At 48.3% G+C, this 26359-nt stretch overlaps 1 protein-coding gene across 3 annotated transcripts in view; it reads right to left on the bottom strand.

The window, feature by feature from the left end:
• The window catches only part of EML6 (EMAP like 6), a 3038586-nt gene that overhangs the window by 355923 nt on the left and 2656304 nt on the right, over positions 1-26359 (bottom strand). For all 3 annotated transcript variants that reach the window (XM_069608236.1, XM_069608238.1, XM_069608237.1), the window contains one exon: positions 13045-13159. In XM_069608236.1, coding sequence (XP_069464337.1) covers positions 13045-13159 — 115 coding nt within the window. The remainder of the gene's footprint in view (positions 1-13044; positions 13160-26359) is intronic.

Here is a 26359-nt window from a genome sequence, read left to right as displayed (position 1 = left end):
GGCCCGGTTCTGCTGGGTCGTCCGTTGGGGTGAGGGGCAATCTTGTCCTTATCTCTGTGCTTAAGGTTTGGATTGCCATCAAAATGGCTGCCGAGTTGTCCTGAGGCTCGGGCACTGGTTGCGACGGGCGCGATGGTTGCTCCTCCTCTACGGGAGCCTCGTCGGCGCCACCGTCTCTCTCTTGGTCCGCTTCCTCGGGGTTCCTCCCGTGGGAATTGGACCTCCTCGAACCTCTTGTTGAGGCCTTTCACAACTTCAACCAGCTCCTCCTCAGAGGCTGTATCTGTGTCCATAATGGCCACTGGCCCCCCCTCTTTTTCCACCGGGGTCTTCACAGGGTCTTATCGATGGGCTGAAAAGAGGATTCCCTCCGTGGTGGCAGGGAAACTCTGGGCCCCGAGGTCGCCTCCACCGGCGTAGCCTCCACAGGCTTCACCAGGGCTGCCACGACTCCCTCGATAGAGGCCTTTGCCGAGTGAATCAAGGCCTTCACCACCTTGGGTGCGCCTGAGGCCTTCAACTTGAGGGGAGGGTCACCGCCTCGCTCCCCCTCGGCTGTCTTCGAGATAGACCGGGGCTTCTCCAGAAGCTTACCCGGGTTCTCGGATTTTCTCTTCCCCGAGCCAGAGCGTTGGCTCGTGGTTGATGGCGTCGGTGAAACCGCGCTCTGCCTGGCAGCCAAGGAGCCTGACCCTTCGGCGCTCCCGGTGCCCGCAAACTCGCGGTGCTTTGCCTTCTGTTGGGCCCCCATTGCCGGAGCGCCCTCAAAGGACTTAGAAGACCACTCGCACCTCTTCTTCTTCTCATCTGCTGGGCTCTTTCCTTCCAGCTAGTTGGCGAGGCGGATACGCCAATCCTTCATGGTCCGTTCCGACATGTTTCTGCAAAACGCACAGTCCTTCTCCACGTGCGTTTTGTCTTCATGAAGGCAGTAGAGACATTTCGAATGCTCGCCCTCCTTGAAAACATTCTGTAATCCGCATCCAGGGCAGTTCCTGAACAGCTTGGATCCGGGTGTCGAGCTTCCCTTGTCCTGGGCCATGTCCACGAGGTAGACCTCAGATCTTCTGGAATCCTCCAAGAAGCAAAGCTCGACGAAACTTCGCCCTTGAGGGGAGTAGAAAATTCTGAAACGGGTCCCCGTTAATCGGAGTAGAAATGGTGGAGCTTGAGGCTCGATTGACCAAAAAAATTAGATTAAACTCTTTGAAAAATCGTAAAAACCGCAGTAAAAGCTCAAGAACTAAAGCACGAGGACTCCCAACACTTGAACGTGCGGTGAAAATCTGAGGATGGCTGCCAGGGGCGGGGCTTAGGGAGAGGGCAGTCATTGGCTGGGGGCAGAATGACCCAGAGAACAGTAATTGGTTACTACTAAGAAAGACAGATCAGAAACGAAACTGATACTGATTTTTTCTTTACCGAGGATTCCCAGCCTGATGACTGGGAATATTCATGAGCATGTGAATCCATGCCAGACCCCATGCTGGAGAAATACATAAATTAATATGATGTGCTTCAGGATCAGAAGTAACAGTCTAAAACTTTGATCAATGGTACTTTTGAGTGGCTGAAACCTGGCCTGCAAATCACTAATGACACTGCAATGACTAGCCCACTCTTATAGGTGGCAGAGAATCACCTTGCCAAAGACATTCCCCACAATGTCCAAAAGAGAAATTGGGCGGTAGTTGGCAGAGGACTGCCTGCCTCCTTTTGTTGTATATCGGGACTATAACCGTATTTAGCCGGTGCATCGGACCAGTTACTGAAATAGAATTGAACACTTTTATACAAAAGTTGCCCCCGGATCTTCACTTTGTCCTTAAATAAGTCTATAGGGACGACCTGTGCCCGGGCCCTTTCACTTTTTTGGGAACACAATGCCACTTGGACCTACTCCCCAGTTAGATGCTGAACCCCCCTACCCCCTTCCAGCTAATCTCACTTTCACTTATTGTCACTTCAGGTGTGTTCTTTTAAAAACTCTTTTTATTGATATTTCGTAAACAATACAATTCAACAAATTAAAAATGCAGACATCAACACATTCCCCCCCACAGTACAATAATGCTCACCATTAACAAAAGAAAAGGAGACATTATTGTCCATGCATTATGCATCAAACAGTGGACCAGATCCTACTGAGGCCTCACTCCTGGTTGATAGTAAATAAGCTACGTAAGGTCCCCATATGTCCTTCGGCCTTGACGTCGGGGGCATGGCGGCTCCATATTCAGTGTCTATATCATGACAATATAAAACATACATTTTCCAGTGCTCGTGTTCAAGGGGAGCCCCTTACCCCTTACAATGGCCACCATCCTCTTCATAAGCAACAGTCCCATTAGCCACTTAACATGCTTCGGCAGTACGTATGTGCAACCTAACAGAGCCATCATGGGGGATGGTGTCACCACCTCTCCGACTATCCCCCCCAATTGTGTCAAAAAACTTGTGACCAGAACAATTGTATGCATGGGCAGAACCATGCTAGGTGGCATGAGTCTGGCCTTTCGGGGGAAAAACCTATGGATGTCTATCGGGGTCAGTTAAACTGATGGAGACATTTTTTTGCGTTCAAATCTGGGATAGCCAATGGAAGATCTGCTCCCACGGTGGTCCGAGTCAATCAGGCATTCCAGACATACTGGCACCAGTAGTATGGATTGGGGTCAGACAGTCCCAACCCTCTTCAAGGGCACTAGCACACGTGACATGCAGGAGCCAGTGAAAGATGCAGTTTTCCCAGGAGGCTGCATGCCCAAATGAAGAATACCCTGGTCTCTCGACCTGGGGAAAGGCAAAGGGACAGAATGGCCAAATGACAGAACAAAAGACTTTGTGGCACAGCCATTTTCAGCCCTGACCACAGTTTTGAGCCAAATGTGGTTAACGCATTTTGGTTCACAAAAACTACTTTAAAAGTAAACTGCTGCCACCAGTTTGTCCTAGAAAAACATGTACAAACACCAAAAATCCTTAGAGGGTGGCTAGGGCCATAAAACAAAAGGACCCCTATGCGCGGTACTGTAAGGTACTTGACACATAGATAAAAAGTTACCAAGAAATGGCAACATATTCAAAGACTAGGGAAACTGTTTCCCAGTACTTACAGCCTGAAGAAAGTGTTAGTTTCCCCATAACAAATTAGCAAAAGTCCAGAGGAGTGCAGCTGAAGGCTGTGCTCCACTGGAAAATGTCAAGTTAGGTAAGCCAAACAAAAGCAAAATGTTTGGGGGTCCAGAAATGGAGGGAAAATTGCACTTGAGGGAAATCTTTCCTAACAGGTACATTGAGGAAAATATACAAAAACCTAGGCAAAATTAACGTTAGCCTACCGTATAGGGACAGAGGCAAGTGCATCCATCTCTCAAGGGTCTCCGTGATTTGATCCAATGTTGCCCCATAGTTTTCCCAGTAAAGCACTTCAGCGGACAGCGCCACGTTCAGCACCAAGTACCCTGTGCAGTCCATATGCACTCTAGATTCTGTCAGTAAGTGAGAACAGCACAGACTTGGAGGGATTTACATTGAGCCCCAAGAAACGCCTGAAATCCAAAATATCAGTATTGACTGGTGTTAAATTTGTCTTGGGGTCCCTTATAAACAAGATTAGATCATCGGCATAAAGTGAGATCATGAGTTTGTGCGTGAACAACTGTACCCCTCTATCAATGTGCCTGGATCGAACTAGCTCCGCCAGGGGCTCCACAGCAATCGCAAACAGTAGACGGGGAAAGCGGGCCCTCTTGCCATGTACCCCTACCCATCCCGATAGGGAGTGATACCCTGCCATTTATACGCACTCGCGCCACGGGGCCTTTGTATAACAGGATATCATTTTTATAAACCCTTCGCCCAGCCCAATGCGCCTCAAAACCGAGAAGAGAAAGAAAAGGCCATTTGATGGAGTCAGATGCCCCCATGGCATTAAGAAGGGCTGCAACTACTAGGCATTGCTGCTCGAGGACCTAGAGAAGACCAAATATTTGGCACAGCCCATATGATGTGGACCTCCCAGGTATGACTCCTGCCTAAACTGCTAGGACATAGATTGACATTATTGGAGTAAGCCTGTTAGCTAGAGCCGTGGCAAGAATTTTATCATCTAGATTTATCAGCGAGATCGGCTGGTAGGACGCGCAGCTTTCTGTGCTTTTCCCCGGCTTCAATAATAGGGTAACCAGAGCTTCACGCATCTAGTCGGGAGGAAGCCCTCTTTCAGTGCCTGCTGATACATATTTGACATATGGGGGACCAGAAGTGGAGCGTATGCCTTATAAAAGTCAGCTGAGAGTCCGTCAGGGCCTGCAGCGTTTCCCACGCGAAGGGCTTTAATGGCCTCAAGCAGCTCCTGTTCGGTTAACGGCCTGTTTAGCCACTCTCTTTCCTCCTGCTCTACCCTGAACAACCCAACTTGATCTAACCATCAAGTGCAGCCTGCCCCACATTAGTTGTGGAGAGATAGAACACATGTTAATAACTCATCATTGCCCCTATTATTTCGTCAGTTTGTAAGAGCCCCCCACAGCTGGTGATTGCATTGCCGTGATGTGTGACCTTGCGGTTTCAGATTTTATCATCCGAGCAAGCAAGCGCCCCGTTTTCTGCCCGTCACTGTATTGCATCACTGTTACCCATTGAATGAGGAATCTCACCTCACGCACGACGGTGTCCCTAAAAACCCCTAGCACCTCGTGAAAACTAGCTTGGTTCACCATATCCATAAGGAATCCAGCTTCTGCCTCTAATCCACTCAGCCGGTCCTCGCTGGCGGTCAGCTCTGCCTGTATACCCCCGAGAATCCCTGTCCCTTTGATAATACATGTCCTCTGAATTATACATTTAAAGGCTTCACAAGGAATAGAGTAAGACGTCACTAATCTCTCATTCTCTTGAAAGAAATTCATTATGCCCTCCCAGACCACCTCCTCGAATACCGGGTCGCACAGGCTGTTGTTTTTAAAGAGCCAGAACTCCCCCCCCCCCGCCCACTTGCCATTTCCCTGCAATAGTGAATGCGCAACCATTGGCGCATGATCGGAGAGTGTATGTGCCAAGATATTACATTGAGTATCCATCCTGAGCCCCTCCTGGAAATAAAGATGTAATCCAACCTCAATGCTGAGCCATGTGGTGAAGACCTAAACGTGCAATAATTATCCAGCCTGTGACGATCCCTCCACACATCTATAAGCCCGTTGTTGTCACAAACCTGCCTCAGTGTGCATGTGGCCCTCGCCGTCTCCTTATTAGATCCCCAAGATCTATCTAGAGCAGGATTCATAACAGAGTTGAAATTCCCTGCCCATCACACAATACACTTCGGGTGCCTTCGAAGTTGCTACTCAAACACCAGCGTATCAAGGGAGCCGGTATTGGGGCCATAATAATTCACAAAAGTAAACACCTGCCCTTTTATCAGCCCTGTAAGGATCAAGGTTCTCCCCTCTGCATCACGCACCACCTCCTGACACCGGAATCCTAATGGAGAAATGACTTACCGTAATGTTCTTTCTATGGATTCTTCTCCTGCAGATTCCTCATCTGAAAGATATTCCCTCCAGCTCTGCTGCTTCAGAACATTTTTGATAGGGGGCGTAGTGGACCTCGACTCGGCCGTCGATCCATCTTACGCAGCAGCCGATAGGCGGCTCCGGACGCGACGTCAGGCGTTGTATATATACTACGTCACTAACCCCCACACCTCAGTTTCCCCCTTTTTTCCCCAGAGCACACCAGGCTGCATAGGAAAACAGAGATAACAATGGTCTAATAAGCCCTCAAGAATGAAATAACCATAAACCTCAGAAGGAGGACGAATTTGCAATAGACACCAAGAAGATAGCACCAGAAAAAACGCTTTTTGTTGAAAGCAAAGTGTGGCAGGAAGGACAGCAGAAAGTCACTGAGGACCATCACCAAGTCATTGCTAAAGAGAAGATGAGCACAAACCAGCGAATTTCTGAGCAGTTATGGATGGGAGGTGAGATGAGGAATCTGCAGGAAAAGAATCCATAGAAAGAACAATACGGTAAGTAATTTCTCCTTCAATGGATTGCTTTTCTCCCGCAGATTCCTCATCTGATAGACTGCCAAAGCAGTAGACGAAGGGGGCGGGAAGAAAGTTATACCAAGAAATGTTGCAGCACTGCCCTGTCGAAACACGCATCAGCTGTACGAGCCACATTTAGACTGTTGTGCTTAGCGAAGGTATGAAACGATGACCATGTTGCTGCGCAACAAATATCCCTAACAGGTACTGCCCCCTGTAATGCTGTTGACGCTGAGACTCCCCTAGTCGAATGAGCCTTGATGCCTGCTGGTAATTCCTTTCTAGCAGACTGGTAGCATTGTACTATGCAGAAAATGATCCAGGTTTGCTTAGTTATGGCCTGGCCCTTAGGGGCTAAAGAAAAAGCCACAAAGAGCTGGTCAGCTCCTCTGAACTCAGACATCCTCGCAATGTAACCCTAGTGCCCTTTTGGGTTCTAGGTGAAGAAATTGCTCTTTCTCCTTAGAATGATGCGCAGTACGATAGAAGACCGGGAGGTCGAGCATTGCGATAGGGGAAGGGGGAGACAACTTTAGGAAGGAAGCCAGGCCTTACCCTGAGTGAGACTTACTACCGGAAAAAAATAAATTATTGCAGAAAGGGCGGCTTACAACATAAGGCCTGCAGCTCACTAACCCGCCTCGCATTGCCACTGTGTTGTCTGTCAGAATGAGGACATGATTCCCCTGCAGAGATGGAGCGAATGCCTTCAGGTCAAGCGTGATGGCTCACTTCTCCAGCTTGTTGATGTGTACCTGGCTTCAGTTGCTGACCAAAGGCCGCTCACCTGCAAATCCTCGCAGTGAGCGCCCCAACCCTTCAGAGATGCATCCGTGACCAACCGGTTCTGAGGCCAAGGAGGCCAGAAGGGTTCCCCCGCTAGAAGACTGCTGCGGTCTGTCCACCAGCACAGGTCGTTGACCACCGATGCAGACACCTCAAGGAGATCCAAAAGAGCACTCAGGTGCTGTGACCACTAACTCCTCAGGAGCCACTGCAGGGATCTCATGCGTTGCCTGGCCTCTGGCACTAGAAAAATGCAAGAGGCCATGAGACCTAAGAGGTGGAGGAAGGAAGCCGCTGGTATAGTGGCATGGTTCCGGAACATGTCGACCATGTGTGTCAAGCTGACGTCTTTCTCTTCGGGAGGGAAGGCCTTCTCAACCTGGGTGTCTAGGTCTGCTCCGATGAACTGGAGCCTTTGGACTGGTGTCATTTGGGGCTTCTTTAATTTCAGGGAGAAGCCCAGCCTGTATAGCAGCAAGCAGCTGTCTTCTAAATGGGACAAGACCTGTACCGCTGACTTCCCTTGGATCAGCCAGTCGTCCAAGTACGGAAATACGTGGACTCCAGATCTCCTGAGGTGAGCTTGGTAAAGACCCTTGGGGCGGAGGTCAGACCAAAGGGAAGCACCTTCGACTGATAGTGCTTGTCCCCTATGGTGAACCTTAGGAACTTCCTGTGCTTTCGATGGATCGGCACATGGAAATAAGCGTACACTAGGTCTATTGACACCAACCAGTCCTGTAGTTCGAGAGCTGGAGAATTTCTCTCAACGTCACCATCCTGAATTTGTCTTTCCTCAGGAACGTGTTCAAGGCCCTGAGGTGCAGAATGGGACAGAGACCTCCTCCCCCTTTGGGTACCACAAAATACCAACCCGATCCTCTCTGTTTGGGAGGTACCTCTCCCATGGCACCCTTCAACAGCACGGCTTGCAGTTCTTCCTGGAGCTCCTGTCCCGGTTGGATTGGAGGTGGTGGGGGTCTGTCCAGAGGTGTTCTTAAAAATGGTAGACAATAACCTCACAGAATTAGCTGAAGAGCCCAGGCATCAGAAGTAATTACCTGCCACTGGAGCAAATGCACCATCAAGCGTCCACCAACCGGTATGCTGTGAGAGGGGAAATCAAAGCGGTTTCGGTGTCTGGGTTGCCCCCGCTGCTGACACTGCTGGTTGGCCTTTAGAAGCCCTTGTGCCCCTTCGGGAGCGGGAGAAGCGCTTCTACCCTTGCTTGGCTGTTGGGAGCTGTGCTCTCCTGCTGTAAGGCGCATACCGCCTGCAGCCCTGTGCCCTAGAGGCAAAGCTGAAGGCAGGTTTGGCTAAGGCATCAACTTTTTTTGCTTCCCTGTCGGGAGGGGAAGTGGAAGAAGATGGTCTAGATGAGACTGTGGCAGCTTGCATAACAAGGTGAGAGGAGAGGAATAAAGTATCTCCTCTAGCCGGCCTATACTTCCCGGAAATGGTGGAGCTGACCGGTGGTATAGAACACAGTGCTGTTAGAGGATCAGCAATGGCAGGGATTAAAGGCATATTGCACGCCATGCAAGGGGAGCGTGGCCGCATCCGTGGGGCATTGCCAGATCCCAGTATGAAATGTAAAAAAAAAAAAGAAAAAAACACTTTATTTTTTATTTTTAGATCGGAGGAAATGCGGCAGGCGTGGCACATGGTCAGACTGGAGCATACAACTGTCTCAGGCACCAATGAAAAAGTTGCCCGCAGTTGCAAATGGATATGCATTCCAAAAGTCACAGACTGTTTGAATAGTACCCATGGGGGGGGTTTTGTTAAAATTTAAGCAAATTGTGATATTTTAAGAATATTTATTCAGCAACAATGGTCAAAACTACTAGCTGCATGTTTTGTAATGTAAACAGCATTTATAAAGTGCACCTACAGAGCACCTACACCAACAAGGGTATCATGGCGCTGAGCAGTTTAATAAGATCAGGAAAGGCAGTACTTACACTGTGAAAAGATGTGTCTTCAAAGCCCAACGGAAGGAGAGATGGTCCTCCAGTGCCTAAAGCCACAGAGTAGCTGCAGCCACAGAAAAGGAGCAGCCCACTACACGAGCTAGCCTGGCCCGAGGCACCATCCCTCTCAGAGATGTCGCTGAGCGGAGATTCCTTAACAGAAGATAAGGATGGAATTTCGCCTGCAGAAAGCCAGGACCGTGCCCATAAAAGGCACGGTGGACCAAACATAAAGCCTTAAACTCAATATGTTTAACCACTGGAAGCCAGTGCATTTTGACCAAAATCGGCATAGCCGAGCTAATCCGGGCGCAACAGCCAGACTAAGTGAAGTATCTCATCAAACTGATCCACATTGGCCAAAAGAGTGGCCCATTTTGACTGGCCCACACTAGCATTTTGCAATGATGGTACAGGCATTGCCCTATTGCCCTGTAGGCCAGTCCGAGCCTGGCGGCTCATCCATAATGGGCAAGGGAGCGTCCACCCGGAGGCTCCCTCACCCATTATGGAGGAGCCGAGTAGCCAGCCCATTGAAACACTGAGCACTCCCTCAGCTGCTTTTTCCAGCTGGGGGAGTGCTCCTGGGCTGGCTGAACTGTCAAAGGGGAAACACTGTTGCCCTTTGACAGTTCAGTTTAGTTCCCCAGCCGCACATGCTCACCGAGCCATGCAAGGCTGGGGTCATTTTGCTTCTCCATCCTAGCATAGCTTACTGGAAATGCTGGCTGGAGCTCTGCATGTCTGCATGTGAGAGGGGGAGCTCCTGTGCCTTCTCGCACATACGGACAGAGCAGCCAGGAGTGGGGCATTTCAGCAACCACGTGCAGGCCTCTGCAGTTTTATGTTCATTTATTTTTTATTTAAATATATGTATGGATGTGTGTATGCATGTGCTATGAGTGAGTGTATGGTGATGGGTGCTCGTATCAAGGATAGAGTGATTGCTGTGTGAATGTGTGTGGGTGAATGTGTGTGTGTGTGAATGTGTGAGTGTGTGTGTTTTGGTCCGGTGAGCTGATTTTGGTGAGTGGGGGGTAGAGGAGGGAGGAGGGGTGTACAACAATGCTATTTTAAAAATGCCTTTGTTGCTCAATCCCCCTACCCACCTGCCAAAACCAGCACTCCTTCTGAGGTGCTGTGGAGCCAAGGGGATAGGGATGGTATTTTTTTACTGGATATCTTTCCTGGATGTCCAGTCAAAAATACGATGCTTTCCCCCTTGGCTCCCCAGCGCCAATTGCAAACTGTTTGGCTTTTGGCCCATTTTTTTTTCTAAGTATGCTCTAAAATGCCACATTTTAACCAATTATTTAAAATAAATTCACGGGGGGGGCAAAACCCCCCGAACCCTCCTTGATTAGTTCGGGCTCTCTTGCTGCGCTCGGTCGCTATGGCATTTTTGGGGGACATATGTATGCCCCTCCACCTAAAAAATTCACCAGCTGCCACTGTCCCTCCGACTATGTTAGGAACGGGTGGGGGGAGCACAGGGACTGTGGTGTGAGCAGGATGGGCGGGAGCACTGGGATAGTGTTGGGAGCAGGATGGGGAGAGCCCACGGACTGGGTAGGCGTGAGATGATGGAGCCTAGCGACTGTGATGGGAGCAGGTAGGGGAGCCCAGGGACTATACTGGGAGTAGGGTGCAGTGTAGGTGCGCAATAGTTCATAGCCATTTGTACATACTGTCCATTTGGCATTTTTGGGGGGCCCGACCTGCCCAAATTTTGCTCCGGGGGAGAGGGGCCTGGTCAATAAAAGTTTGAACACTGCTGTCCTAAGGTATCAATGACACGCTCTACCAAAGCCCTGATCTTTGACAAGATACGAGTATAGGGCGGGACTGTTCAAATACCGGTCTGGAGGGATGTCCAGACCGCTGGCGTCATTGAGGCCTTGAGCTAGCTGTAAGAGCCGACTGTGGTCCTCAAAATAATCGATACCTCCAGTCCCCATGTAAATTGGGTCGACATCTCCTTGGTCCTCCGCGTCATCGACGCAGAGATACCGGACATGGTATAAAAAAAATAATAATAAATAAATCGGACCGGGAATGCAGGGTAAAGGTTTTATCGACAACCGTTGACGCCGAAGTGTCAACATCTTTTGATGCACAGGGTTGATCCAACTTCCATAAGACCTCCTTCGATGTTGAAGGATTTATCGGTGCTGATGGTGTCGGTACCGGGGCACGAGAGGGGCCGGAAATGCCAAGCGCCGCTTTTGGCTTCAAAGCCTGCAGCGTGGGGTTGGGGTGGGGGGGGTTAACTGCACCAACTACAGCATGCTTCTTGAACATATCAAGCATAGAGGTCTTAAAATCCTCCCCATTCTTGGTGGGTGGTAGGCCCTGCGTCGATGTGGCGGTGACGCCTTTTCTTCTTATGGCATGAGGAAGAATGGCTCCTCGAGTGAGACCGTTTTTTCTTCCGCCAATGTTCATTTTCAGGGGTGTGCCCCTCGGTGTCGGCCTCTGAAGACCGAACCATCGACCGCGCTGGTGATTTAGAAGGCGGTTTTGGTTGCATCTTGTTGCACAATAACCACCCTTCCATTCTGTGACCTGTGCTGAGGCACAACTCGTGTAGGTAAGTGATGGACATCTTGATGCCACAGTCAGTACACCGCTTGAAGCCCAAAACCCGAAAGAACAACATCTTGCGTTGAGGAATTGGAAGAGGTTTTCTGATGGCAACGCTGAATGAGTTGAAGACTCATCTGTGTTCCCAAGCAGCGTGTTAGCGTGCAGAAAAAAGGAGCTGAGGTGTGGGGCGTAGTGAGCCGACGATCGGATGCCGAGCAAGAGAGATTGACGGCTGAGTCAAGGTCCACTACGCTGCCTGTCATATATTTTCCAAAGCAGCAGCGCTGAATGGACTATCAGATGAGGAATCTGCGGGAGAAAACAATCCATTGAAGTACTGTTTATGGATATGCAAACTCCCCGCAAGTAGCTAGAGTAAGAGGAGAAATATCTGTGGCAGCCCCATGATTTGGCAAACCCGGCCTCCCTGGAGGGCAAGAGGTATGTCTCCTGCAAAAAAACGATGCCTACTTGGTGCCTTTGCATATATAAGAGAACCTTTCTAGCTTTAGCAGGACTACTCAGACCACGTACCAAGTCTATTCTTTGCTGTCCCAATGCAGTTATCCACAGTGTCCAGAAGTCACTCGCCTCCTCGGGTGTCTGAAAGAAAAGGACTTTGCATTTGTGCTCAACTCTTAGGTGCACCAGAATCAGCATGAAGAGCTTCCCAATGATTGAAGCTTAAATATTCTTTTTTTAAGAATGTCTTAAAAGTCTGAGGTGGATCTTGTCAATAGAATCAGTGAGTCAAGTGTTTGTTGCATGCAGAGTTGAGTGCACGCAGGGCCTCACTCTCTCACTCCAAGTTTGGCACTTCAGCTATTCTCATGCGGATCGCTTGCACAAATCACTATATGGGTTTAACTTGGGTTTCTATTGCCACAGGGTTTGTTCTGCGTAATCCTAGGTCTGAAAGCATATAGGCTTTATCTAAAATGTGTACCCCAAATGCCTCTTTTAGAGAGACAGTGTTACCTACGTTCTCAATGTGACAAACCTCAGCCCCATTAAATATCATAGTTGGGGTAGCCAGGGGATCCCCCCCATGCCACCCACAGCCCCAGTATCAGGTGGTAGCACTTAGTCCCCCTTGTAACTTCACCATCCGCTTTGCTCTCTGGACTGGAAGCAGACTGTCACCAAAAGAAACTCTGTGTCAGGAGGCATGTTACATGTTTTACTTTTTCAACAGTTATTACAAAGTGATTTTTAAGATAAGGGATCATACCTTCATCTACCATTCTAAAAGGACAATAGTTTCATACACACTTTCATCATGAATTTATTTTGACAGCCACTGAAAACTACAGTAATAAGCTAAACAAAGAAATCCCTAGAACTATAAAATATTAGGATTTGTAAAAATAAAAAACAGACATGCATACATCTACTTTGAATAGAGAGCCTTTACTAAGGGCTGAATTCCTCAATGACAGACAATTGGAGCCGTGTGAAATCATAATAGCCATCTATGTTGAGGAGGGCATGGCAGAATCTGATTTCAAATCCAGAGCACTGACTGTATGGCAGTTTACAATGAAATAAGATTTGTGGAACTGGAAAGGAGAGAAAGAAGAGAATGGGCTATGCAAATGTATCTCTTATAAAATGAAGACTATATTGTATGTGGCCACTTACTTTTCCTCTGCAAACCGAACGCACACAGTCCACAGTCTGCCCGGTTTCAAGTTGAAATGCTCTACAACGTTTCATTTCCTGGTCCCACAATTTGACAGCACCTCCTTCTTTTGTCCTACAAATATAAAGAATACCCAAAATGAACTCTTGCTAAATTCTCAAATAATTGTAATTCATTAAAAAAAATCTCTGCTATTAAAGCAAACTGCGACATTTCGATTTCTAGTTATATAGACCTTTGTTAGGCGGATGCATATTTTAATTGCTAGATTTTAAACCTACATAGATCTCTTCCACGAGCTGATATTATGGAAGTGAAACAAATGTCACCACCTATATGGCTGTGCAGCGTACACAGAAATTGTGATAAAGGTCCACATTTTCAAAATGTATTTTGGGCGCAAGAGAAGATGCACAGCGCATCTTCTCTCTTGTGCGCAAAAAAGCAGCAGTTCAATTCACAAAGAGCATATGAAAGAGCGCATCCTAAATGCGCTCATTCAGATGCCCTTTATCACCATTTGTGCATTTGCTGAAAATAAGGGGACGTTTCTGGGAATTTTGTAATTCCGAATTCACAAACAGGATTCACTTTCAAATGCTCAGACACAAGGGTCGTCCACCTGCGCCTTTTGGAACAGCCACAGTAGGAGGTGCAAATCATGACAGGGTCATTTCTGATGCAGTTATTTTGTTTTATTGAAGTGTGACAGCCGCAGTTCAAACCGTGGCTGTCATGGCTTGCAATTCCATCCTCGAACTTGAATGGAATTGCTTTTTTTTAAAAACAATCATTTCAAAGAGACAGGGCCCATAAGGGCACGTCTTGGTGAAATGCACTCTCAGCAACCCCGTCTTTGCTGTGAGCCCATCATACATTAGTGTCAGGAATGCGCTCCCAACACTAATGTACACAAGAGGGCTGGACTGCACATCTTTGCGCTACTGTCCCGCCCCTCAAGAAATGGTCAGGTCACCTTTGAGAATAAGATGACCTGAGCAATTCTGAAAGTATGGCAAATTAAACAAGCGCATTCTCTGCACTCCTTCAACTTACGCTACTTTCTGGGAATCTGTCCCAAAATGGCCAATGCCAATTGTTGCTTTCACTGTCATTCGGTAACCTCAAGTTCTTTATGCAAAGAAGAAATGCCATTGTTTTTACAATTTGACACAGGGTTGCTAATAGTTCTTTCTAAAAAAAGGATTCCTGTTCTACTCGTGTGTAGACCGCTCTCACCAAACTGTGTGGGATGAAAGTATCCCCTGAAGTGGAGAACACTTTAGCTGATCATAGCGAATAGACAAAAGATTAAGTCAATGCACATGAGCAAAAACGCTAGCCTTACACACCCCCTGTAACCATTTGCATCCCTTTCCTGTCCTCCGCTCTCCTCAAGACGGTATTGCCATTTAGAGAATGGGAATGGAGGGAGAGTTGTCTGGGTAAAGCAGGAATATGTATTAGGAGAACAGCAGTGTGAGACAGATTGATTTAAGGTGCAGCACTGCAGCAAACCCTGATCTCCGAAGTTTGACAGGGATGCAATTCCTGATGTGCACCCACAGGTCTCTAATTTGCTGATCACAGGGTGTGCAGTGAGCATCTGTTTGATGGCATTTTGTATGGTTTCATCTGTGCCACATGGTGGCACTTACAGGTCACCCTTTCTAAAATCTGATTTTGAAGTTGTGAATATTATTCTTATGGACAGAGGAGCAGCAAGAGCAATGTGGCCATATCAAGTCATGACTAGACTGCTTGGGATGCAGAGTAAGAGATGACTGGTTCTGGCCAGTATAACTGAAGTCTGGAACATTTAGTAAATCCAAAGCCCTTACCCAGGTAAAATCCTACAACGTTTTAATGTGGTTACCACCATTGATTGGGACCCTATTCAAATATATGAATGAATACAACACTATATTTTGGGCTTGAGACTCGTAACCTAACCCAGAGTTGCTATAAATATGGTGGTTGTGCTCTAGTTAATGGCAGTGGCATGGAAGAGGGCCTGGCATGAAGATGGGCTGTGGAATCATGCAGAAGAACGTGTAACCGTTTGCCAAGATCCTATGGGGGCTCAGCTCAGTACATTGGGGAAGCAGACTTCCTACCAGGATTGGTGCTCACTCCATTTTCTCAACTGGACCAGCTGAAAGAAACTCTGAACTGTAGCTATCTTCTCGACTCGCAAGCCCTGGTTAAGGATATAACCAGCCTGCAGGGATAGAAGACCTTCAAATATTGAGACACTGTACATCTGACAGAGGTAAAGACCTGCAGATGTAAAGCCAAATGAGGATTGAGCAAGTAGGGGTTAACAGCTAGACTGTGCCCTCAATTACCTTGCAAAGCAAGCCCACTTGGATAACCCAGTGCCAGATTCACATGAGTTGCAATGCTACTCCAGAGTGTATCAATACCTGTTCTTTCAATCAATTGGGTTCTTGTAAGGCACAAAATTCACCAAAGGCATCAGTGCAGAAAGAAGACCAGGAAGATTAATTGAACAGAAACGTTTTGAGACATTGCCTAAACTTACTGGAATCTGGGATTTGGCAAAGAGTTACACAACGAAGGGCAAGTCACAGAAAAGGCCCGGCCTCCACACCGCTCCAGGCGATAAAGCAGAACAATCAGCCAGGCGATAAAGCAGAACAATCAGCTGGCCCAAGGATGCAGAGCGCAAGGGCCTAGAAGGATAATAGGGCATGATTTTCCCCTGAAGAGCCGTACGGCCCTTCCCTTGCAGGGCCTGATGAATCAGGCACAGGGACCTAAAGTGGACATGTACCACAACTGGTAACCAATGCAGCTTGCATCGAGCGGTAGACACTGGCTTTCCATAAGGAATGCTCTATACATAGTGTTCACCATTCTGAGCAATGTTGTTTCATTTACTATCTCTAAGTCAACAATCAAAACCGGGTACTAGTCAAGACTGACTCAGAAATCCTGTTGGTTATCAATACATTTTACAAAGAGTTATATTTTGCAGATATTATCCAGGATCAATTTCAAATTGGTCACAATCTGATAAAAGTGAGATTGATCCAGATAACAAGAATTCATTCTCTGAACCTTTCAATAAGATTACCTCGGAAGAGCTTAAAATAGCATCAGATAGGGAGAAACATACAAAGCCGTACGATCAGAGGGGGCTTGGGCCCCTGATATGGAATTATACTATTTAGTGTCACAGGTGCAGTATGCAGGGTACTGGTCCTCTTCAGGGCCTGAGGTGGTACAGCTGACGCTTGAGAGGCTGAGCGCTTCCCCTCCAACCTGAAGGCAGTCATGCTTAGTGGTACACACAGACTCCTGTACATTTGATCCAGTACGTACCGCGGTTAACACCTGTGCTAGGTTATTTCAGAGACTGGGTCTCGCGGTGCCTTATCATTCAAAAGTTCCACTGTGGAATTTGCCAGGCTTGCCCCCACCTTTGATCTTGACTAAAAATTCTGGGGAGCTGGCACTGACTTGACGCTGGGTGACCTCTTTCCAAGCGGGCGCTTTGTGTCCCTATAGAACTATACGGCGAAACCTGCTAGCGGTCCAATGGACACCCTGCAATATTATAGAATGAGGGCTGCTGCAAAAGGGTTGTGGCCGATGTTTCCGCAGGACCCTGAAACCCATCCACTCAGACGCCATTGTTATGGGAGGCGAAACCAGGCGAGGTGTGTCTAGACAGTATAAACTAGCGTTAGATGCTCAGCCAACGAGGATTACTGTACGAGCAAGGTTGGAAAGCGACCTCGGGGTCCAATACTCCAATGTCCAATTGCTGAAATTCTGTGCGCTAACTAAAGAGGTGTTGTTATGTGCCCAATATAGGCTGATCCAGTTTAAACTGCTTAACCATCTACATTACACACTGACAAGGCTTGCTAAAGTCAATGCAGGTGCATCTGATGCTTGCAGGAAATGCAGCCACGCCTCGGCAGATGGAGTGCACATGTTTTTTAATTGTCCTGTTATACACAGCTTTTGGGAAGGTGTGGCTGCAACTCGGCACGAGACGTTAGATATTCCCCCTACAATAGCACCAGTCAAGTACCTTTTGGGGGACACCGGCAAAGTGTCAGTGATGGTCAGATGACTTTTTAATGTAGCATCTGTCATAGCAAAGAAATGTGTTCTTAGATACTGGAAGTCAAAAAGTGGGTCGACGGGGGCGTGGCCAACCGCCGAACGATGCAGACGTGAGCCGCCATTGCTCTTGAGCTGCCAGCCCGATCCTGAGCTAAATCCTGCGAAAATAGCCATTGTGGACTGTTTAAAACTGCACGTATAGCTGTCCGAACACAAGCGGCATCGATTCCTGCAGGAACAGAGCGGATCCGATGCAGATTCCCGAAGATACGACCTCCAGCAAACACGGGCTTGGAGCCGCGCTCAGCACCCAAGATGGCCGCTGCCAGCTCGCCGAAAGCGAAATACGAAGGGAGGACGACACATTAATGCGAAGCCGGCAGTGAAAGCAGGGGCCGCAAACGCACCTGGATGAGCGGGGGTCACCCACTACTGCGAGACCCCGACGATGTGGTGCCCGAAACTCGAGGAGGGATCGGCGCTCTAATTACCCAGAGCGCCGCGACGTAACCGGCTTCACCACCCTGTCTGGCGCCTGAGACAAGACTACGACGCCAGTCCAGCTTTCGAGAATGACGGGCCACGGCCGGACGCAGCCAATACACCCCTGAGGGTCTGGATCCGCTGGGCCTGCTTGCTGAGATATTGCCACTACACGTCAACGTAGCTTCAATGATAAGCAACAACGTGGGCGCTCCGCTCCGCGTAGAGTGCCCACAAACCCTCCTACGCCCATGAGACGACTATCCCCGCAGCTCAGAATACCAACGCGGTAAGGTGTGGAGGGTGGTGACACCCTGGAACTGGGGAATGTGATTGGTGCGCTTGATTCCCCCCTCCTTCTGGGAATAACCGTGGCCAGTATCTTCCAGCTACCACCCTGTACATAAAGATCTAAACTCTGAAACTGCCTCTACTACCATCTCCGCACCACAAGTGAGGGTAAATAAAATGGGGAAGGATAAGCCGAGGAAATCCTCGACGCAAAGTCGAATTGAACAGTACGCAACAACGTCCGTATCTCACTCTCCTGAACAGCTGCCGATGGCAGAGGCAGCTCCCGTGGAAGACGAGATCTCCCTCCGTGATATAATGGCCGCCATTGCTAGCTCCAGAACCTCGATGGAGAATAAAATGGACAGCATAGGCGCAGATGTGTCCCTGCTAAGGCATGACCTTCAAAAACTAACCGCACGCACTGGAGAGGCCGAGGCGAGGATATCGTGAACTGAAGACTCCATACGAGGGGCGAACAGCCAGATGTCCGGCATGCTAGCACGGATTAAGATCCTAGAATCAAGGGTGGATGACAGCGAAGGTAGGTCTCGGCGAAATAATATCCGCATACTTGGCCTCCCGGAGAAGGCAGATGGAGACTGTATGGAACTGTTTCTCGAAGATTGGCTGTTAAACACATATGATGAAAAAAGGCCTTCTCCAAATTTTTCTCCATAGAAAGAGCCCATCGCATTCCGACTGGGAAACCTATACCCGGCGCACCACCGCGAACAGTCATCGCAAGGTTCCTAAATTATAGGGACAGGGAAGCCCTGCTCCAACTGGCAAGATCAAAAGGCACAGTCACATACAACAGATTGAGAATTGCTTTCTTCCCTGACTTCACCAGAGAAGTACAGAAAGCGCGCCAATCCTTCGATCCACTCAAGAAACGCCTGCAAACGATGGGAGTCAGATACGGATTGATATTTCCCGCCCAATTGAAGATTTTTCATAATGGCACCTTGGTCCATTTCACTGACCCCAAGGAGGCCTGGAACTGGGCAGAAAAGCACATAGACGGGGACTGGGGCGCTGAGGGGAGACAGAGAGGGAAGTGCGGCAGACCGCATCCTGAAAGACCTCTGGAAATAGAACCCCAGCCGGACCCGCACAATGCGATCCCGCACCAAGCAGACGATTAATGTCATGATGCCTACCCCCGGAGCATCAGGCCAGGCCCAGCACCCCCGGAAGCAGGCATCATGCCCTCGGGTAAAAGCCCAGCGGCCCCTTGTAGGGACTCTTTGGACTCAGTCCTGGCGCCTTTGGCGCCAGGCTCATGTTGGACATCAGTCCTGGTGCCATAGGTGCCAGGCTCATAAAGGGAGGTGTTTTGTGCACTTACCTGATGCAGACCATGCTGCACGCTTCAGGCCTCCCTGAGACCTGAAAGGGACTATTTTTTCATAGGGACTATTTTTTTACTCGGGCGTGGCCAGGGAAGGATACATACCTAGTTGGGGAAGGATACATACCTGGGACTTCTTTGGAGCTATTTAAGCCACGCCCAGACAGCAGCTCATGCTTCGCATTGTTCTGCTTCCTGCAGCTTAACACTCACCGTGTCTGCTCCTGCTCCTGGACTACAGCCACGCCTGTCTTGAACCTGGAAGACCTGCAAGGAAGGAAGAGAAGAGAAAGGTGAAAACCAAGGATTATTTCAAGCTTCTTACCTGCATCCGGAATCTTCTCGCCAGCATCCCTGAAGGAAGACTTCAATTTAAAAGCATCGCGTTGCTCGCTGCAGCGCCACGCTTCACTCACCTGTCCTGTCCTCGAGACATCTCCCGGCTCCATCGCGGCTGTCAGCATCAGACGCCACATCTCTGCACCTAGGGGAGAGAGGAAGAAACAAAAGGTGAGCAGAAGGACACACAGAAGGAAAGCCTGATTAACAGCCATAATACTTACCGGCTTTTCTTCCACATTTCGGGTCGGCGCCGCCCCGTTGGCAGGTACCGTACCCCGGCCCCTATGGGGAAAGGACTAGAGACATTTCAGAGGAATGATAAGGACATCTAGAGGGATCGCCCTCATTACTACTCACCTCGGCAGGTTAACCCCTCGACGCATCGCCTTCATTCTGCACCTGAAATAAAGGACAGATCACAGGTGAGAAAGACAGCATAAAGGGGGCCTCACTTGAACTTTGAACTTTCATACTTACGGCGCATCGCTCAGGAAAGTCAAGTGGATTTTGCCAGCGCCATTCTGAAAACCAGTGAAGTAACTGGACGAACGCGCGCCCCTGCACGAGAAGCAGGATGGAGAGTTCAACCTTCCAAACCATAAGGTGAGCTTAAACCGGGTTTGGAGGAATAGAGAGGAACGGAGGGGGGAAGGTGGGAGCTAGCACACCATTCTGCAGACTGTTAATCCCCTTTCTCATCTGCAGCAGGATATTCCTACGGGCCAAGGCAGCACGATTTGGAGGTCCTGTCCAATCGGTGTTCTGGGTCCTGCGCATCACGCTAGAAGAGGCCGCAGTAATCCAGACTAGATCAGCGCCCCAGTGGGAACCAGCTGGGCGTTACAATTAATTAGTCAAAATGTCGCTCCAATGAAAGAAACTACCCAATGAAGTGAGCTAAAAAGCCCACTTTGGACAATGCAAACCCGAACCACATGGCACAACAAGGCTGGCGACTGATCAGCAACCCCCCCTCGAGACAACAAAGAGAACTCGAAGTACCCCGAGAAGGTGCTCTACAACCAGGCCTCGACTGGTACGCCGTGTCTCGCAAACTGGTGGCATCTCCAGACTGGATGCCACCACGAAAGCAGGGCGGGCGCATGCTGATTGACGTTTACCTGGTTTATAAGTTGATGTTGGGCCGACAGATGCTTCAGTTGGGGGTGGAGTATGCGGAGGGGGGAGTTGGAATTGTTAAAGTTTGTTCATGTTTAGCATACAATGACAATATGAGAATACTACGAGAGGCAATTGCTGCAGTAAGACTTTTCCAACTGTCCGCGGCGCGGATGTGACCTATGGAGGACACCCAGGAAACACACGCTCAAACACTTGATGGCATCTGCGTCGACTCCTAATAACAAGCACCTAAAGCTCATAACCTGGAATGTGAATGGCCTGGGATCCAGCATCAAAAGAAGACTAGTTCTGCAATACATAAACGGACATTCCCCGGATATAGTCCTCTTGGCCGAAACGCACATGGCGGGAACCACATGCAAACTGTTCCAGAGATCCAATTACCACACCGCGATCCATGCTGGCTTCTCCACGGGAGCGAGAGGAGTACTGGTACTGGTCCACAAGAGACTACCGCTTAAAGTCAAAAAAGTAATACGTGACACAGGCGGGCGATACATACACCTGCAAGCGTCACTATGGAATCAAACCCTGGCAATAGCGGCAATCTACTCCCCAGCAGTCCTCCTCAACAACTTGCTAGCTGACATTACCCCTATCCTGGCGACGGGAATGGCAGATCCATGTATAATAGGAGGGGACTTCAATGAAGTAATGAACAATGCCTTAGACCGTACACACCTTCGGACCAGAAACCCCAACACGGTCACAAGACTTGCTGCCTTTGCATCCGCACTGGGGCTCCGAGATGCATGGCGTGAATTGTATGGAGAAGAACGCGAGTACTCCTTCCACTCAGGAGCACATGCCTCAATGTCCAGAATAGACTATATCTTTCTTCCATCCCAGAACATTCATAAGGCCTGTAATGCATCCTTCTTTCCAAGAGGCATATCCGATTATTCTCCACTGCTAGTGGAGCTGGAGACAGAGAGACCTCGTCCGCCGCCCACCTGGCATCTCAACTCCTACTACTTGGGGTTCCCAGAACTACAGGAAAAAATAGAAGCAGCCACCTCTGAATACTTCGAACTGAATGCAAGCTCGACAGATGACCCCTCCATCCTGTGGGAAGCGTACAAACCAGTCCTGCAAGGCGAGATCATATCATGGAGCTCAGCCAAGAAGAAGATGCAACACGAATCGATCACCAAAGCTGAGAAGGAAGTTATGACCAAGGAAGCAGAACATGTCTCCCCCCAAATACATAGAGCCCTAATGTTGGCGCAGAAGAAGTTACATAATCTATCGCTGGATTGTGCCCAAAAAGCACATAGTGCCATGAAAGCACGTCTATATGAAACAGGGGAAAAAGCAGGCAGAATGCTTGCATGGTTGGAAAAACAAGAGGAAGGTCAACGTTTAGTAAAAAGCATCAAAACGAGAGAAGCCAGAATAGTCTCCACTGACACGGAAATAGCGGAATGCTTTTCAGACTTCTATGAAGGACTCTATGCGCCCCCCACCGATACACCGAATAGCTCCATACTAGACGACATTGATCTACCCTTCCTCACCATGGAACAAGCTGAATCGCTGGACGGTAAAATGACAGAAGAACAACTCCAGGCCGGCAAAACCCCAGGTCCCAATGGCTTCCCTGTTGATATTTGGAAACGTCTGAGCCATTTAGAATTACCTATGCATCTACTCAATCTGTTTGAAGACTCCCTATTGAAAAGCGTGCTTCCGCCAGACCTCTGAAAAGCCACGATAATCGTGATCCCAAAAGAAAACAAACCTCCGGATGAATGCGGCTCCTACAGGCCCATATCACTAATCAATACGGAAGAGAAAATACTGGCCAAGGTACTGGCGAACAGACTCCAAACCGTCATCACAGAGCTGATCCACCCGGACAAATGCGGCTTTATGCCCCAGAGGTCAACCAGAATGAATATCCGTAGGCTGCATCTGGCCTTAGAGAGAGCTCCTACTCTGCAACAATCAGCGGCACTGTTGGCCATAGACTTCGAAAAGGCCTTTAATTCGGTGTACTGGGAGGCATTGTTGGCAATTATGAAGAAAATGAACTTCAGTGAACCATTTATGAAATGGGTCCAGCTTCTGTATAAAGATCCCCTGGCAGAGGTGAAGGTGAATGGTTGGCTCTCACATGTCTTCCGATTGGGGAAGGGCACCAGGCATGGATGTCCCCTTTCGGCAATGCTGTTTGTCCTAATAATCGAGCCACTGGCAGTCATCCTGCGGGACACAGACACATGGTCAGGCTTTCGCTGGAACTTGGAGTGGGAGGACAAGATATCCCTCTATGCAGATGACCTTCTGATATACTTAGGTGACCCGGCGATCTCAGGCCCCATAGTCACTGCTATCCTAAGAAACTACGAAACCTTTTGCGGCCTCAGGGTGAACTGGCTCAAATCGGTGCTCTTCCCTGTGAAGGGTGTGGACTGTGTACCAATGCAGGGCTCCCCCTACCAGATTGAGCTCACACAATTCCGATACTTAGGCATCATCATCACCAACGCCCTCGACACTTACATACCCCAAAACCTATACCCAACAATGAGGAAATTCGAACAAGATGTGGTTCACTGGGAGGCATTACCACTGACACTACTAGGCAGAGCAGCGCTCTTCAAGATGTTAACCCTACCCCGATTCCTATACATCCTTCAAAATGCCCCTCTTCATATACCCGCGGAAGAATTCCGCAAAATAGATGGAACACGACGAAGGCTGCTGTGGGGAGGGAAACATCCGAGGTTAGCCCTCAAAACCCTGCAACGCTCAGTCTGGGAAGGGGGGATAGGTCTCCTCAACATCCAAGTTTATTATTGGGCGGCCCAAATGGCGACAGTCAATGATATTCTACATGGCAACCCCAGACTCCCGCATATACGAGCGGAAATAAACGCCAGGCAGGATGTGTCCCCAGTCGAAAGTCTCTATGGGAAACAGTGTTGCCCTCCCGAGCGCTCGATAGTGGCACAGACAGCACAAATATGGAAAGACTCTCACAAATAGATTGGCTGGGATAATAAAATCCCCCCAGTCCAGCTTATTTGGAACAACGCCCATCTCACAGGTCTCAGTAGACTCCCAAAATGGCCCGGCTGGGACGCAGCCGATATACACACTCTACAACAAATATTTGTGAATAATCAGTTCATTCCATTTGTCGAGTTCTCTACTCAATATACCCTCCCAGTTACCGAACGCTATCACTACGAGCAGCTACACCATGCCTTTTCAGCCCAAAGGGATCAATTGACAGACATGCTTGAATGCACGCCTATAGAGCGAAACATAGTTGTAGAGAGGGTAGAAAACAAAGTCCCTTCCACCATGTACAATGCCATTTCCACTTTTGCCACGACAGAACTATCGAACCTGAAGCTGAAATGGGAAGGAGATGTCGGCCCGATACTTCCCGAAGATTGGATTTCGGCCCTGATGCACCACAGGGATATAGCAATCTCGGCTAGAATCAGACTTATTCAACTAAAGATCCTCCACAGAATATACTACCCGCGTCTAACATTGTATAACTGGGGGAAAGCAACCGATCCCAAATGTCTGCGCTGTAAACAGGAAGAGGGCACCTTCTACCACATCCTATGGCATTGCATGCACATACAATACTTTTGGGGTAAATGTACTGAAAGACTATCGAGGGTCACAGGACGCCCGATACCTAATGACCCCAAACTACTCCTCCTAGGTATTGAAGAGGAAGGAGAACTATCCCGCTTCGAAAGACTGTTGCTGTCAACATCCGCAGGGATCGCCAAAAGAAACATTGCACAATTGAAGGGGGTCAGAAATCTGCCCAAGCTATGACCAATGGTCCGCGGATGCGGTCAGTCTGATGGAACGTCGAGTATATCAAGCGTGGGGCTGCCCTGGCAAGGCGGATAAAATATGGGAAAAATGGGAACAAATACTATGAGCAAGCAGTGTTTGGGCGAATGAACTGCATTACGTAGCCTTGCCATCAAGCCAGGACTTAACACGAAGAACTGCCTCGCCATCAACCGGTTGTGAAGCCGGATAATAATGCAACTGGTTTTGTATATGTGTGTCTATCCGCAGTGGATGTGCATGTGCACCCGGACGAATTTCAGTTTTCATGCGCATTTCCCCCCCCTTTTCCATATGTATGCAAATTATGTTCTAGTGTTGTGTTCAACTTTGGTTTTTTTTGTTTTTTTCTTTGACTTGATTGGATATTGTTTGGTTTGTATACATGCACAAAAACCCAATAAAACTTGTTTTTCAAAAAAAAAAAATGTGGGTCGACACCTGCTGACTGGTCACATGATCTTATATATACCTCTGACAGGGAGGACATGTATGTATCCTCAGTCTCTCCAGTGTTTAGGTCCAAGGACATCTGGACACCCTTGCAGATCTTTTTGGCAACTATGGGTGGACCCGGGTCGTGAGCGGGGTGATTGGACAAGGTGGAGGACTTCTCAGTTGAATCTCTGATGTTACAATGATTTTGGGTCTCCTTTCTCCCTTACTTATTGTCACACAAAAGTATTTTGGTTTATTCAACTGTACTTTGATTCTTGAATATGACTGTCTCACTGTATGTACCGTGTCACTACAGTGCCTCACATACCTGTGCTTACTGAACTGCCCAGTGATGTTTTACTTTAAAATAAAGTGTTTAAAATAAACCATTTTTTTTTTAAATAGCATTAGATAGAAGGTCATCAGGTAAGAATCCCCTTGGAAGTTTACCAGATGGGTGTGGATTGGTTTCTCGCACTATTGCGAGATTTGTTTAAACACATACTAGATACGGGTGTAATCTCTGAATGTCGTCGAAGAATGTCATTTTCTTTCCGTAGAAGAATAAAACCATCTAATTTAGTACCTTTAAGCCTACCTCAATGGTCAATTCAGATATTAAGCATGTCACAAAGGTTTTGGCTAACAGTATTTGGCCCTGAGCTGCCTGGATTAATTCCTGGCCATGAAGCAACAGAACACACCGGTTTTTCAACCACACTGGTTAGTATAGCAGTCCACAGGAGCTCCTAACTGGTCTTTCACTTTTTGGATACAGACAAATGCTTTCAACCGAGCCAGCCGGGAGTTCCTGAGGGCAATGTAGCTGGCAATGGGTGTCCCATGACAACCGTTTTTCATTTTTCACCAGGTCTATGAAAAACATGAGCAAAGGTCACGGGCCAAGAGTCTAAAAAATCAGATTCTCAAATCAGCTGAGGCACTGGAAAGTCCCCTGCTTCCTTTGCTATTCTCTCTTTCTATCACACCATTTGTCAGGCTGACACTCCTGAAATCAAATTAGTTCAAGTTCTTTTTCTACCAATATCAATGCTTATGCAGATGGCTAGTTATTATAAATAACCCCACTGAGGGTTACCCCAAGTTAATCCTTCTGGCTCAAGAATTAAGAAAGGTATCTGGTTTTAAAGTGAAAGTAGATAAGGTGATTTCAATGACCTGGACTATTGAGGTCTTCAACCCTGCAGCCAGCACTTACGAATGGAGCACATAACTCAGCATATAGATCGCATGTGACCCTCATACGGTAGTTGAAGTTAATTTAAAAAAAGTCTTCGGAAATGTCACAAACATCGCAGCAAAATGGACATTCT

The sequence above is a fragment of the Ambystoma mexicanum genome, chromosome 4q, assembly GCF_040938575.1.
Source record: "Ambystoma mexicanum isolate Mex_15411 chromosome 4q, UKY_AmexF1_1, whole genome shotgun sequence".
In the NCBI taxonomy this organism is placed as follows: Eukaryota; Metazoa; Chordata; class Amphibia; order Caudata; family Ambystomatidae; genus Ambystoma; species Ambystoma mexicanum.
The sequence above is the reverse complement of the archived record's forward strand: the minus strand, read 5'-3'. Positions and strand labels throughout refer to the sequence as shown.